At 36.6% G+C, this 15,704-nt stretch overlaps 2 protein-coding genes and 1 pseudogene across 5 annotated transcripts in view; all 3 read right to left on the bottom strand.

Moving 5' to 3' along the window:
• LOC145970596 (protein kinase C and casein kinase substrate in neurons protein 1-like) overlaps positions 1-15,704 on the bottom strand; it is a 200,698-nt pseudogene that overhangs the window by 139,359 nt on the left and 45,635 nt on the right. The window lies entirely within an intron of this gene.
• On the bottom strand, positions 13-2,835 carry LOC145970368 (uncharacterized). Its single transcript, XM_083097096.1, has 2 exons — positions 946-2,835; positions 13-858 (listed from the first exon to the last, which is right to left on the bottom strand). The coding sequence occupies exons 1-2, from the start codon at positions 2,067-2,069 to the stop codon at positions 18-20; spliced, it is 1,965 nt and encodes a 654-aa protein (XP_082953222.1). The 5' UTR covers positions 2,070-2,835; the 3' UTR covers positions 13-17.
• Positions 8,135-14,820, bottom strand: LOC145970424 (uncharacterized). 3 transcript variants are annotated; one of them, XR_014438447.1, is made up of 7 exons: positions 13,899-14,448; positions 13,411-13,665; positions 13,219-13,282; positions 11,062-13,145; positions 10,758-10,911; positions 10,527-10,658; positions 9,440-10,433 (listed from the first exon to the last, which is right to left on the bottom strand). XR_014438447.1 is itself a non-coding variant. In XM_083097232.1 (4 exons), the coding sequence occupies exons 2-4, from the start codon at positions 13,638-13,640 to the stop codon at positions 8,362-8,364; spliced, it is 450 nt and encodes a 149-aa protein (XP_082953358.1). In that variant the 5' UTR covers positions 13,641-13,758; positions 13,899-14,820; the 3' UTR covers positions 8,135-8,361. The 3 variants fall into 3 exon arrangements, 2 of the variants coding, with proteins under 2 accessions (XP_082953358.1, XP_082953357.1); XM_083097232.1 differs by lacking the exons at positions 9,440-10,433; positions 10,527-10,658; positions 10,758-10,911; positions 11,062-13,145 and adding an exon at positions 8,135-8,517 and having other exon boundaries at positions 13,411-13,758; positions 13,899-14,820; XM_083097231.1 differs by lacking the exons at positions 9,440-10,433; positions 10,527-10,658; positions 10,758-10,911; positions 11,062-13,145 and adding an exon at positions 8,137-8,517 and having other exon boundaries at positions 13,899-14,815.

Here is a 15,704-nt window from a genome sequence, read left to right as displayed (position 1 = left end):
TTAATAATTTGAAGTTTTCACTCGATAAATTTTGAAATTCTGATTTTTATTAAAATATCCAGTTTATCTTTATCTAGATAAGATGCTAATTTGTCGAGACTTACCGTAAGAAATTTGAATGAATCGATGAAGCGTAATTTTACTTGATTTTTTGGTTTTTCTTCCTTAAGATCGACGTTTTTGGTAAACGATATATATTTCTCTTTCGTTATTGGAAGTAACTCGACTCTCCCTTCGAACGCTGTGGCTATTTCCTCGATAATGAAATGCGAATCATAACCGGATAAATTATGAAACACTATCGGAATACAGAAAGACTCTTTATAATTTAAATTACAATTTGAATGCGCGGGACCTCTGTACCGTCCAGTCAAATGGCAATGATCGCGTACGCGTGTATCGTCTTGCGCGAACGGTTTTTCGCATATATGACATTGAGTAGCGCTATTAAATTTTTCACACTCTTCGAATGTTAAATCTACCATAGGGACATTAGTAGTTAAAATATTTTTTACACGAAATGCTAACATTTTAAGTTGCTCGACGAACCATGCTATACAATCGGTACTGCGACACGAATGATATGCGGATAATGAGACGTTGTACGAGCAATGTATATAATATGCTATGCTAAATACTTGATGGTGCTGGCACATATTCTTCTCTTCCTCCATCTTGGTCAGAACGCATTCCAAGTCGGCGTACACGATGAATGGAAGCTGCTCTTTCTTGTTGTAATTGTTGAACGATAACCACTTGTCCTTATCGCTCGGTAACCGGATAGCGCAGTCGTTCATCTTTTCACAGTCGACAGTATGCGACTGCAACTTGTCGTCCGAATCAAAGTAATGCAAGCATCTATAAAAGAAAATAAAAATTTTTTAAAAAATTAAAGAATTATATACAATTTGCTACATAACTTATAATTATTTAAATTATACATACCGATCGCAGATATATTTCTTATGGTCCTTTTTGCTCAGTTGCGAGCTCACGAGCCGGGATAAATTTTTGATCCATGCGAAATGTCCGACATTGTTGCCGTCTTCCACGTACAACAAGTTGACATGCTTGTCCCGCTTCTGCTGCGAAAGACGTATCGGAACAATGCTGTTCTTCTCTTCGATGCTGTACACGTTGATCGAAATATCGTTGACAAGTTCAAATTTTTTAATCTGATTGACAGTCACTGGAAACTCAATGTCTCGGAAATTCAGCACTGTCGCGTAATGCGGGTACGATGATTCTCGTTCCGCCTTTCTTTCTGCGGGATATAGAGCGGCGACCACTGCCCACGCGAAACACGCATTGTCTTTTGATTGTACGTTAATCACTGCTCTCTTCATCATAATCTCCCGCGGCAATTTTATATGACATCCCGCGCGCATAGGATTATACTTATTTATATTTACAGTCAAATTCAATATTCGCGACAATGCCCACCCGCTATCGCGTTCCTGAAATTCTTCCAGCGATGCTAGAGTGGGTTCGATAACGCGGCGCTCGTACCACTCGTGTAAATCGGATGTGCGAAAGAGTTCGCAGTTTCTCGTATTAATACTTTTGTTAGCGCGTTTATCTCCGGCCACAAACTCGCCATTGAATATGGTGTTCACTTTTACACTGTTGTGTCTTCTTATAACGTCCTGCACATGTTCTATCACAATGTCTTTGGCGTCATCGAGAAATTGACGAGGTTCGATATGGTTTGCGTTAATCACAGCACCGGTCAGAATACGGTTATCGAACGCGGTATCAATCTCGCGCCACACAAGTTCATTTTGATGCGCGCTACATCCGGCACCCGCGTTATTGTTGCCACTGTAATTACCACCACTGGGCATAAACTGTCTCTGCAATCGAGTCTTTGCACCTTCGAGTCGCGCGATCCGAGCAATCAATGATTGTCGATTCCCGATCGATAATCGTAGTCGTTTGATCCGACTTTGCTCTTCCAGTGACTCGATGTACTCGTTGCATCGTTGTAGCCATGCAAAATATTCACCCAAGGTGGCAATTTGGTTGGATCGCTCCACCAGGTCGCGTTCAGTCTGTTCGATATTTTCCATTTTTTTTTTCACAGAGTGCAAATTGGGCACATATTGCACGGAAATCTTATATACAACGGCTCGCTACACCTTGAACAGAATCAGCCATCCATCGCATCAAGTGTCTCAATTTTGTGCTTTCGAACAGCATACATCATTTGGCTATCCACGCCTTGCAACGCAATCATACACGAAGGACATACAGCTAGAGCACCACCCGTGGAATAATAACTGTATATGATACAAAATTTTGTACTACGTGCGTTTAAAGCATTAATTTCCGCAACAGACACTATTTTCTCTCTGAATTCCGTGGAGTTCTCACTGCAGTCACTAATGCAGTCACTGTCAGATGACAACGCGTGATCTTCGTCTTCCATTTTTATATATATATTATCACACTACACTGACAGAACACTATATTTTTTGACTATACTTTTACTATACCGACGCGACGTGTCGATGCGCGTTCAAATCATGTACTGTGACTTGATGCGCTTCAATCCTCCCTGTATTTCGTCTAAACCTTTTCATCTTTGTGTAAAATAAATAAGTGGTGTATCATAATAATCATTTATTTACATCTCAGAAAGAATTCGTTCTCTCTCACGCGCGGCAAGGGCACAAAGCAGCCGAATATCGGCGCTGATACGTTGCAATTCTTCCTAGAAAAAATATGGAAAATAATTCTGGCCCTAATATTCAATCCTCTTCAAATACCGCTGTTTACCATCTGGACATCGGTTTATGATTGTTTATACTCGTCATAAAACATCCAACACATCCCCAAGCGTTCCCCGCCCCGCCCCGCAGCCCCCGCGCTTACGAAATCCCCTCCGTCCCACGTGACGTCATTCCCCCGCGTTTATATTGTTTATGTTAAAAAATATATATAATGAAGAGGAGTCTGCTGCACTAGAGTGTCATTTCTTTCGTTGCTCTTCTGTGTTTCGGTGGTCTTGTGCAATGGCTGAAGAAAACGTAATTATCATCGACGACGATACGGATGATGATTACGATGATTGGATGGATCCAGCTGTGGCGGAGAGGATGGAGATAGAGAGAGAGAAGAGAGAGAGGAGAGAGATGGAAGATGATGAATCTGATATAGAACCCTTGGCGAAAGACAGTGATTATGATAGTGACAATAGTGTCGATATTCTTGATGAACGGTTACAAAAGAAACAGCGAGATTTAAGCATACCTGAAATAATGACATACAACGAAGCAACAAAGATATGTTGCATTTCCTATTACTACATGGAAAATGGATCGAAATATTGTATCGAATGCTTTCTAAGTGTACCGTATCAGTTTGAAGAAACTAGTGCTGTTCGAGAACATAGAACCATAGCTTATGTTCATTTGGAAAATTCGAGTATGTCATGCACAGGGTGCAGAAAATGTTTGAATCAAATATTGGCCTGCAACATGTGCCCTATTTGCACAAATTAAATAAATGGATCATGGATAACATTGTAAGTAACTTACAATTTATTATATATCAAAAGTATCTTAAAATAAATTATTATTTTTTTTTATTTTAATTAAGATAAAATTAATGTAGCGTTTTTCCTGTTTCAGGAGCTGCCTCTCCCTTACAGCCCGGCGCACCGTCCGCATTATTTTATATTCATCTTTTTTTTCCTCCTATATTTTATTAATTTTTAAATTTTATATAATTTTAATATTAAGTACACATACACACACACACACACACACACACACAATTTGTAATACTCATACACACATTTAAATAAATTCTATATATTTTTAATTGTAACAAAAAAAAATTGCAATTATTTACACGCCTTTCCCTTGCGCTCCAATCCTTTGCGTGCTCTCGCATTAATTATAAGTCTCGCTATCGTTCTCTCTCGTACGCATTCTTTTCGCACGCGATATTATTGTTCTCTCTCTCTCTCTCACACGCGCGGCAAGGGTACAAAGCAGCCGAACATCAGTGCTGATACGTTACAATTCTTCATTAAAAAATAAGATAAAATAAAATAAAAAAAAAGGGGAAAATGATTTTGGGTTAGGCCAGAAGACCCAATCCTCTTCAAATACCGCTGTTTATCAATCTATTTATGATTGTTTATACTTGTCATAAAACATCCAACACAAGCGTCCCCCGCCCCGCCCCGCAGCCCCCGCGCCTACAAAATCCCCTCCGTCCCGCGTGACGTCATTCCCCCGCGCCTCCGAAAACCACCGAAAACCACCCAAAACCCCCTCCATCCTGCGTAATGTCATTCCCCCGCGCCGCTGAGATCCTCTCGCGCCTCACCCCCCTGAGAGGACCTGGGTTAGAACCGGCCTTGTATACCTACTATCTCGTTATTATCTTCCTAAATAATTCTGTATAATTTTTCGACGAATTTTATTAATGATGTTTGTTACTTTTATTTATCCAACCAATATTCGACATCAAAAATAATTCCTATTCTAGATTTAAACTGAATTGGAATTATAAAGAAAAAAGATTGCGATTGTGTGTATGTGCGAGAGAAATCATTCTCATCGACATATTTTGATATAAAAATTATTTTCATATTAATATATCTTTCTAAAATATCTTTCACGTCTCGCATCTTGTTTCAAATGAGATTGTCGATTTCAACGATTTGCTGGCTTGCAAACTTCGAGAAGCGCAGTTTTCTATCGCGAACTCCACTGCAAATTAGTTTCCAGTGCAAAGTCCTCGATTGATTCTCGAGACTGGCTGACTGTTTAGGATGCTTTGAAAAGAGATACGATTATGTGTTCAGAGAAATAAAGCTCTTTTGGCGACGTTTCAACCGCGATATATGTTATTCAAAGTATACACATATATTACGTGTGGTCTGAGTCTCTTCTTGTAACCACGATGATGTCTTTGAACTGAACAAACTACCGGTCAACAATCGCGAATGAAGATGTTATACGTTTTTTATTCCGTTTCATAAAATCTTATATTATTGTGACATAAAATAACATATATAGTATATCGATTTCTTTGGCTGTGATTGGATGTTTGACTGATCAAATCGTCATAAATTCGTGATTAGTCTCTCGCGACTGGTCATTTATCTAGCAATGGCAATAAGTAAGTTGACGTTAGACAAGGACGAATGCTAGTCATCAGATAGAAAGTCATCAGTTTCGCATTGAGCATCGGAAATAAAGATATTTTACACTTGCATATTTTTTTCACTTGCTTCGTTGGTTGATTCAATGATTTATTAGCTTCTTAAATCGCAATCGCGAAGTGCATTGCGCGTTTGCATAATCAAATCATAGTAAAGTGACGAATACAGGTTTTGCTTAGTCACACTCTTTTAAAATTAGCGTTAAATCGAAGTGGAACTGTACCATTATCGTAGCGAATGAAATAATTCATGTTTTTAAATCGTCTCGACAATGTCAAGCGGAACGTTCATTCACATGTTCGCGCGATACATTCCGTTCATTTCCAGTTTTAATAATTAAAAGGTCCTCCCCCAAGTTTCAGCCTATATATTTAATTGACCGTTATAACGAGGTAACGAATTAAATAATTCAACTTTAAATTTTTTTTTGCTTCGAGACGTTTTATACGATTCCAAAATTAATTTCTATGAAAATGTAAAACCGCCGCGATCTCATTTAGTCATTATAACCAGATGGCTAATTAAACAGTTTTGCTTCATTGGTGCGCGCCCAGTATCACATTTTCCAATAATCGAACGTGAAACAATTGCGATGCTCCATGCGGAGATAACGATCCGGCCCGTGACGTGGTTTCAGGACGATGAAGGATGTCTGCAACCGACAGTGAATCATAACGACGATGGGCTGCCCGTTGGCAGGACAACGACAGCTTGACCAACGATACCTAATATTACAGTTTACACAATTACATCCGCAAATTTACGTCCAAGATCTAGGTTAATACGAGTCCCATTAATTAAACAACTTATGGTTATTTTAAGTAGGACAACTTGAATTAAGAAAATGTAAAATCAATGAAAACAGATCGATCTTTGTGGACTTTTTCTGCCGCTCTGGTATATTTTAATCGATATATTTTAATGTTACACGTCAGAGAACAAAAAAAATGTGACCGTTATTTAAATGTTAACTTATAAAGTGAGAGAGATTAAAGTATTAACTAACAATAAGTCAAAACTACGTCGAAAGTTGGGATCTTGATCTTGAATCTTATCAGTATGGTGCGTCTTTTATTTAATCGATATATCTGATCGAAATGATAGCTGTATTTATGTACTTATAGTAGCGAACAACAAGTTTGCACTCGCTATTTTGAACTTGAAAATCGAGTCTCAAATGTAGGTCGTGCCACGCTTTGTTCATTGTATTAGTAGAAACGTCGGCGTCATTTCGCGCTTCGGTAGGAACAGACTGTGGCAAATGTCACAAACATCCCTTTATGCGCTTTATCGTTGTCGACACGAGCTTTTCTGCAATCACATTGACTTTTCCGAAAAACTTGGGAAATATATATTTTCTCATAAATTGTTCGTGCAATATTTTTTAAAATAATAATTACGAGCATTTTAGCTATAATAATTATAATCGTGACACAATATGTATAATTTTTTTACTATATTTTTGATCGTTAACAATCTTTACAAACGATAAAGTAAAATATTCAGACGTGCAACTATTGAAACCCATCGAGTCTGTTTCTAGATATTTATGTATCTCTCTGCGAAACGTTGCAATGCATTGTTCTATCCGTACTATTCGCGATCGATCGGGGACACGAACGGGAGAAGATTAAAAATTTGCTGGCGCATGGCCAATTCTCGGGAAGCTCGAAAATTATTCACCAAGCATACAATGGAGATTTTCGCGTGAGTCCGATGATAATTTTCGTAATTGGAATGCGAGTCGTGTTAGTCGACAAAGTTGCGGTTGAATCGAAATAAATGGACGAGGTATTTCCTTGCAGTACAGATATTAAGAATAAAGGAGGAGGAGAAGGGGTCGAACATTGTGTAGATACGAATGCAGTGCATTTTAAACATATTTTGTTTCGCGCATCTCTAGCAATCATAACCGTGCAGCAGATAACAACAATACATAGCATGAAGATTCGCTACGCTGCTACAAGGTGAGTGAGCAAGTGAGTAAGCAGGTGAGTGAGTGAGTGAGTGACCGAAAGAGTGTGAGTGAGTGACCGAAAGAGTGTGAGTGAGAGACCGAATGAGAGAGTGTATGAGTGTTGCGTAAAAGAGAGAAAGAGAGCGAGAAAAAAAGTGCGTGCGTGTGTATGAATGTCTGTCCCTCCTACCCTCCCTCTCACCCTCTCTCTCTCGCTCTCTCTCTCTCTCTCTCTCGCTCGCTCTCTCTCTCTCTCTCTCTCTCTCTCTCTTACGCACACACTCCGCCATACACATATCGCGTGTAACAATCAGCTGATTGCAACGTCGGACGGCCGGCGATCCGAAACAACTTTTCATTATTAAAATAACGTTATTTTAAGGAACACGTATTTCTGACGTAATTCTAAGACATTTTCTTCTTTACCAAAATTTTATTTAAAGCATAATTTTATGTTATAAGATAAAATAGTTAGCGACTCATGCGGTGATAATCACCCGTCGGGCGGTCAGCTGCGCCCGCGCTCGCGGCACGCCGCGCCGCTCCTGCCTGCCTTCTGTACCCGACGCGTGATTTACTAACTATTTTTGCTCATAATTCAAAAACTACGCTTCAAATCAAATTTTGGTAAAGGAAAAATTGTCTTAGAATGGTGTCAGGAATACGTCATTTTAAAGACATAACGTTTTTCAGGATCGCCCTATATATAAAGATAAATTGTGAATAAGTATAAAATTTTTTTAAATAATCGGGCAAGAATTTTTGTATTTGAATGTAAAATTTTTGAGAACAATCGAATATTCAGGTTTTTTCGATGACATTTTGATAATAACAATATTACTAAAAAAATACTAGTTTGAAGGCTTCATAATATTGCGCACATAATTAAAACTAGATTTTATAGTAATGATTAATCCAGTAATTTTTATTTTATATCTTATACAGATTATTTTCTCCAATTTCTCTTCATACTGTCGAACATTCATATCATCTTCAATTAAGAAGATCATAGTAGGACTTATTGGAAAACCACTATCTCCAAGAAAAAAGTATGGCATTTTAACGTTACTTTCAGGAAGATTTGCAATCCCTTTGAGAAGATTTAATGTTTTTTCTTGCAGTGCCAAATGAATGTTAGAAGAGGTAAAAATACCACCATCACTATTGCCACCATACGAGCCAATATCAACTAGTGTAAACATATATTTGTAATCACATGCAGCCATCAACACAATGCTATGTGTTTTTTTGTAGTTGTAAAATAAGCTCCCGGAATTTGGCGGAACTTGTATCTCCACATGCTTTCCGTCGAAAGCCACAACACAGTGAGGGAAATTCCAATTTTCCAGAAAACCAGTACAAATATTTTTCCATTCTTCTTCTGTTGGTAAACGAAGGTAAATCAGTTGTAATACCTTGACTATGACACCTCCGGGAACTTAGCCGGGCAACTTCGACTTTTTTAATTTTTTTTTTTAATCGTTTGTTGGTCGTTTGTCGGTGATTGTTGGCCTAATTTCAACGTTTGTTGGTTTATATTTTTTTTTTAAACAAAAAAATAAAAATTAGCGTGAAGTTAGCCGGAAAAATTTCATTTTCGTTCAAAAAGCGGTTAAATCGATACGCAATCAAACTTAAACATCTATATAAACTTGGCTGAAGCCTGGAAACCGCTCGAATGAGAAAAAAAAGAAGAAAATTTCTTTCTCTCGACGTCTTCCTTAAAAAGTGGACGGCTTTGCGCGACTCGTCTAACACTTTTTATTTTTACATAAAACTATGACGAGTAATACTGCATTACTTAATATTCTATTTTATTCGCAATAATTTCTCAATATTCTCGATATAATATGGTCAAAAGTTGCGAAACATTACATTTTAACTAATTATGGTTGAATTTAATTACATTTTCTTGAATATCTAATATATGTATAAAGGATTATCAGTTTGCACTTTAATTGCATGTCTAATTTCATCATTTGCAATATTGAATGTTAGTACTGTAAATATATGTTTAATTATTTTTGTCCATCATACAAATATTGATTGAAAACATTATATAAAGAGCCAGCCTAATGTGCTACATTTGCTACAAAAATTTAAATTAATGTTAAATTAATGTTAAAAGAATGCCAGAGTAATAGCTGAATTTTTTTCAACATGACATTTATTTATTATACGATGTACAAGATTACAATAAGTTTTATTATGATGAATTATCGAATTTTAAATAATTCTTTGTTGTATAAATGTGATGATTCGTAGAAGTAGATAAAAAAATATAGACAATATTATTACATAAATATTATATAAAAATTTACTTTATTATAATTCGTTACATCATAATTATATTATCAAATTCGATCTGAGAAAAGCTTTGGCATTGATTAAAACAAGTTTTTTTCTTATTTTATTAGAATGTCAAAATAAAAATAATTTATTTTCCAATTTTTCTAGGCACTTCTTTGAGACAATATTTTTTTGTAAGTATTGCTACTGAAGAAACAATATAATGTATGTAAAATGCTTACAATTAGATTTCATTAATACGCAATATTAACTCGAACCCTTTGAATATCGTTTCTTAAACTTTTTTACGTCACCATGATCAGCATTAGCGATTACCATAGTTCCTTTCCTATAAGATACAATATGTCTCAATTGTGATATTTGTCATAAAATTTTGTAGTAATAAACTGTATTCATATTTCATAAAATATTCTTTCTAAAATAATTATCTTTCACTTTCCCAAATATTAATTTATGTATATAATATATATGTACATATAATATGTATATATAATATAATATTAATTTCATACTCCCATAGAAAGTGCATGATCTTTTAAGAATCTCAAAATCGGTTTGTGAAAGAAATTGACTGTATAAAACACCTTCACTAAACAAGAATCTTTCATTTTCCCACAGCTTAATTTGATCTACAGTATAGTAGATGATAATTGAGGCGGTTCTTTTTCTATCATTTTACTGTGCAGATATGTTGTTGCTAATAACTATATAAAGCAATATAGAAAATATTATTTGATTATTTATGTTAGATATTGATGTGAATAAAACGTAATCAATGTCATCATATCCTACTATTTGAAAAGCAGTTATTCTACTCTTCAATATTTGTTTTCTGGGATCTCTTATTGTTTCTATTGATAAAATCAGATTTGGAAATTTATTATACATAGAAATATGTAAAGATTTAATTTTGTATATTGTATATCATATGGTGTATCTGTATGTGTATCAAAATGGAATGCGAAAAATTTGGAAAATGTACGTGACCTATAATATAAAAAGTAATAGATTAGATATGAAATATTATTCCTACTTACAATTAATGTGTAACAAATATATGAATAAAATATTTAAACTTACTCTGATGCATCTAAGAATCTAGAAGACTTCTATAGTAAAATGATTACTCGAGCAAGAATAATTCGGTTCTAGAAGATCTGTTTCAGTTTTAGTATTTAGATCGAATAGAAAATGGCCATTATCTAAATTAATCTATAAAAGCAAAAGAGAGAAATAAGTATTAATAAAGAGACTTGATACAATTATAAAATTTAATAACGTGCGATATCTTGTTATAAAGTAAGTACTTACATAGTGCGATAATTCCTGTTCATTTCATGTCATTCATATCATGTTCATTCATATCATTAACATGTGCTTGAATATATAATACTTCTTTTATCTCAATGGTTTAAAAAAGATTGTGCTGTGCTCTTTTTTTAAATTCGAATTCTGTAACTTTCAACTGAAAACAATTGAACATTGTACAATTTAACATTATATATAAGAATAACTTAATTGTATTAATTCACTATGTATCAGCGTATTGTATCACATATAGAAGAATTAGAAAACAATATATTTTAATTAATGCAAAACTAACTTTTGTACTCACTTATTGGACGGAAAGAAGAAACATACTGCTACAAACATATGCCACTTCTCCGATGCAAAAAGTTATGTCTACATTATTGGGTATCTCTGTTGAGTCATGTGTTCTGCCACGCTCAGCTTCAAATATAAATTTCCAAGCAGCATAATCTCCTAATAAACATAAATCAACTTTATAAATCAAATAGCATGAGCTATATAAATGAATAGCTATATACATTTTTACTTAAATAAGAAATTGTAATATATATCAGAAAATACATAAGATACAAACCTTTCAACCTCTGTTTTCTTTTATAGAACCACGCATATGTAATTTTAACTTATTCCTAATTATATATTTACAATATTTACAATACGTATCAAACTTATGTGATACGAAAATGGAATGCGGAAAGGCTTCAGTCAAGTTTATATAGATGTTTAAGCCTAAAGTCGTAAGAAACAATGACATACGTATTGGGAAGAAATTAACCAATCATATTCGAGGACTGTTTAACCTTCAACTGTGATTGATCCTAACGACTTCCCTGGCGAAAATAAGAAACTTTATAAAGCGTTAACAATTGTTGAGTGAGGGTTTTCTGAGAGTTTATATGCTTTTCAAACTTTGTAAGAGCACTTACATAACGCTGTTGGGTTTTGAATGCTTATCAAACGCTGCAGTGTTGCAATTTTTGTTCTACAAACTCTTTATATAATGTTACATGAAAGTTTTGCAATGCTAAGGTAACATTTTTCAGAGTACGTTCAGTAAACGTTGATACATCTTCGTGTACAGAGTTTACTCAGACTTTTCAAACGTTTACGTTTACGCTATAACGTACAAACGTCTTTTAAACGCTGCAGTGTTGCAATTTTTGTTCTACAAACTCTTTACTAATCGTTTTTAAACTCTCGACGAACTTCCACAAACGTTCATGTAAACGCTAAACAAACGTCTCATTTTTGCCAGGGTTTTGTAAATGCGGTCTTAATAAAAGAGATTATTTTTCGTTTTTAAGGCAAATACCGAACCAACAAACGTTATAATTAAACCAACAATCATCAGCGAATGATTGCGTATCGATTTAACCGCTTTTAGAACGAAAATGAAATTTTTCCGGCTAACCACGCTAATTTATATTTTTTTTGTTTAAGAAAAAAATATAAACCAACAAACGTTGAAATTAGGCCAACAATCACCGACAACCGACCAACAAACGATAAAAAAAAAAAAATTAAAAAAGTCGAAGTTGCCCGGCTAAGTTCCCGGAGGTGGGTAGACCGGATGGAGGGTCGACCCCTGGAAGTTCGGCGGTATTGGGTGAGGGCAGTCGGGACGGGGTTCGAGCTGCGTCTGAGGACGCTGTCGGGCCCCTTCCTGACTCGCAGGGCTCTACGGAGCCCATGTCGTCGTCCCCTTGAATGGAGTTTGCTGGTGACGTCTAATGTAGCTATGGGGGCTGCGGCCCCCGGAGAGATCCGGAATTGTTTGGTTCGGATACGCCCTCTGTCCATAGTCTGGTGTTGGTACCTTTTATCGTATGTTGGCGTGATTATCTGTGCCCTATGTTAGGTGTTACGTTTAGTATGTGTAAATGTGCTCCCCACCCTCGGGTGGGTTTGTCGTTGCTCGTTTCCTTATTGTTTCCTCGTGGTTCCTGCGCTTCGGCGTTTATGTCTGGAGAAGGTGCTGGTTGCCTTCCGTTCCGGGGAGCAGCGGGTGGGAGTGAGGGCTCCCACTCGCATTGCACGTCTCCCTGGGGCCGAGGGGAGAATGGCTAATAGCTCGGCCGTTCTCCCTACAGACTCTCGAGTCAGGGTTGTGTGTGTAAGGGGGGCGACTCCCTTCGGGAAGGGTCCTCACAGACCAGGCTATAGGGTTGTCCACTGGATGTTATGCGCGAGCAGTTCCCGGTGGACGTAAATCCCTATCAACGGCCAGGGGCTATAGACAGGTTTTAGGGTCCGGTGCTGACATTTCGGGTCAGTACTGGGTGGTAAACCGGCCCAACCCACGTGGGTTCGAACAAACCGGGAATCCTCCACGACGGCGGTCAGTACCTCCCTCGGGTCTCACCGCCAAGTGCGCAAAGCATTTCCTGTCTTAAAAAAAAAAAAAAAAAAAGTTCCCGGAGGTAACTATGACTGAACAAGTTTCATGAATAATGTTCCGTACAGTTGACTCTCCACATCTAAAAGCCAATGCAATGGACAATATTTGGTCTCCAGTTGCTAAGAATCTACAAAAAATAATTAATATATGAATATTATAAAACAAGATACTACCATAAAATATTTGCAAAAATAATATCATGCTACGTTTGTTTTATTCTTATATTTAATACTGCATGACAAAATAAATAAGTACCTCAGAGTAATGGCCAATCGTTGTTCTGGACTAAAAGCTCTTTTGTTTGCTTTCGTCAAAAAAGGCTTTGTCATATTTAATAAAAGGTGGAAAGTTTCCTTTGTCATTCGTACATATCGAAAAAACATATCAGGATCATCATATTTTAATTCGTGGAATAGATGTTCATAATCTCCATACCAAGGACGTTTTAAATTGATAGGTCTCACCACCATCTCCGATTCAACCATCTTTTTTTCCTCTTTTTTATTAATGCTAATAAGCACAAATAAAAAAGAGACAAAATTAAAAAATCTTCATTATCATCCATGTATGATCCTGTCTTATTATGTGTAAGAGAGAACAGACCTAAAAATGAAAAATATAAATATATATTTAATTAAATTACGATGTAAATACATATTTAGTAGAACATATTTAATGGAACATATTTATATAGTGTTTTTTTATTAAAATAAATTTAATTGCTTTATTTAAAAAATATTTACCTTTAAATATAATTCCAGTAACAAAATATTTTACTCTTTATACGCCACACAGTTCACTTTTCACACAATTTTGCACTTTCCGTGTCGTAACTTTGAGGTTAAAACCTTATGTCTTATGCACAAGCTTGTGCGTTGCTGTGTATTACGTTATGGCTTATGCTTTATGCATAATGCATTATGCAAAAGTGTGTGCTGCGGCCTTTCATCTTTACGGATTTTTCGACTATTTATGCATTATGCTTTGTGCACTATGTGAGATCCGCAGAATGAGAAGGGAGGATGGAAATGAAGGACTCTGATTGATTGATTTCCTTATGCTTTATGCATTATGCGTTATGTAAAAGTGTGTGCTGCGGCCTTTAGTGTGTCCGTTTTTCGGGAGTTCACAGCTTGCCTGCTAGGTTCGCTGCGATCTAGAAGTCGCATTTAGACGTATGTTAGAGAGAGAACGACTACTGCCGTCTATCTCTGTCTCTCTCGCTCGTATTGCGACCTCTAGTCGAAAAACGGACACACTAAAGGTGAAAGCACATAAAATTGCAGGAGCACATAACCATAAGCATAAGAAAATTGATTGGTTCATTTTCTTATGCATATATTTGTGGACCAATCAATTTCTTTATGCTTATGGTTATGCGCCTATGCAATTTTATGTGCTTTCACCTTAAGTAAGACCTCCCTCACCACTAAAAAAGGCCTGAGTTTCCAGAATAACACGGAAAACATGTTATTACAATGGGATATTTTGATTGGCTCACGCTGGTGACGCGACGCGTGACGCGCTCAGTGGGAACGATCCCTTACGACTCATTGTAGCAGAGGCCTAAAGGCCATCACACACAAAATTGCATAGCATAAGACCATATGGACCAATGAGCATCGAGTATTATGTTATATAAGTCAATATGGCGATTTAATACTCGATGCTTATTGGTTCATATGGTCTTATGCTATGCAATTTTGTGTGTGATGGCCTTAAGGCCGATTCTACAATAGCTGTCGTAAGTCGGGTGTCGTAAGAGTTGACCAATCGTATTCGATTATTCTTCTCTAAAATCAACTGTGATTGGTTAACTCTTTTGACATCCGACTTACGACAGCTATTGTAGAACCAGCCTAAAGCCGGTTATACAATAGCTGTCGTAAGTCGGTTGTCGTAAGAGTTGACCAATCGTATTCGATTATTCTTCTCTAAAATCAACTGTGATTGGTTAACTCTTTTGACATCCGTCTTAAGACAGCTATTGTAGAACCAGCCTAAAGCCGGTTAAGCGTCGTCTACAATGAGATATTAAGGAGACTTAAGGCGTAAGACTTAAGAAATTGATCAATCACAGTCAAGTATTAAGAGAATACTCGACTGTAATTGGTCAATTTCTTAAATCTTACGCCTTAAGTCTCCTTAAAATCTCATTGTAGACGACGCATTATACAATAGCTATCGTAAGTCGGGTGTCGTAAGAGTTGACCAATCGTATTCGATTATTCTTCTCTAAAATCAACTGTGATTGGTTAACTCTTACGACACCCGACTTACGACAGCTATTGTATAACCGGCTTAAGCCGGGTCCATAGATGCCAGTTTTGGCCCGCTGCACGCTACGCACACGAAGAAAGAACCGTGTACGTGTGGCGCCCGGCGGCGACGAGTGGCTGTAACGCCACACGTACACGGTTCTTTCTTTGTGTGCGTAGCGGGCCAAAACTGGCATCTATGGCCGGATCTACATTGGTCGTATCGTAAGGTTGTAAGGTCGTAGTCGTAAAAAATTGACCAATCCCAGTTGAATTTCAGGAGAATAATCA

This window comes from Camponotus vicinus, unplaced genomic scaffold (assembly GCF_025532165.1).
Source record: "Camponotus vicinus isolate PSW18456_S1 unplaced genomic scaffold, iyCamVici1.0 SCAF_4, whole genome shotgun sequence".
In the NCBI taxonomy this organism is placed as follows: Eukaryota; Metazoa; Arthropoda; class Insecta; order Hymenoptera; family Formicidae; genus Camponotus; species Camponotus vicinus.
Note: the sequence above shows the minus strand (reverse complement) of the source record. Positions and strands in the feature narration are given on the sequence as shown.

What these genes read in the sequence shown, in the direction of transcription:
- LOC145970368 (XM_083097096.1), bottom strand. Translation starts at nt 2,069, where the DNA reads ATGGAAAATATCGAACAGACTGAACGCGACCTGGTGGAGCGATCCAAC. An exon ending in AAGAAATATATCTGCGATCG is followed by an intron (nt 859 to 945) that starts GTATGTATAATT and finishes TTTCTTTTATAG; the next exon opens with ATGCTTGCATTACTTTGATT.
- LOC145970424 (XM_083097232.1), bottom strand. Translation starts at nt 13,640, where the DNA reads ATGGTTGAATCGGAGATGGTGGTGAGACCTATCAATTTAAAACGTCCT. An exon ending in CGATTGGCCATTACTCTGAG is followed by an intron (nt 13,283 to 13,410) that starts GTACTTATTTAT and finishes TATTTTTTGTAG; the next exon opens with ATTCTTAGCAACTGGAGACC. An exon ending in TTAGATGTGGAGAGTCAACT is followed by an intron (nt 8,518 to 13,218) that starts GTACGGAACATT and finishes GTTTACCAACAG; the next exon opens with AAGAAGAATGGAAAAATATT.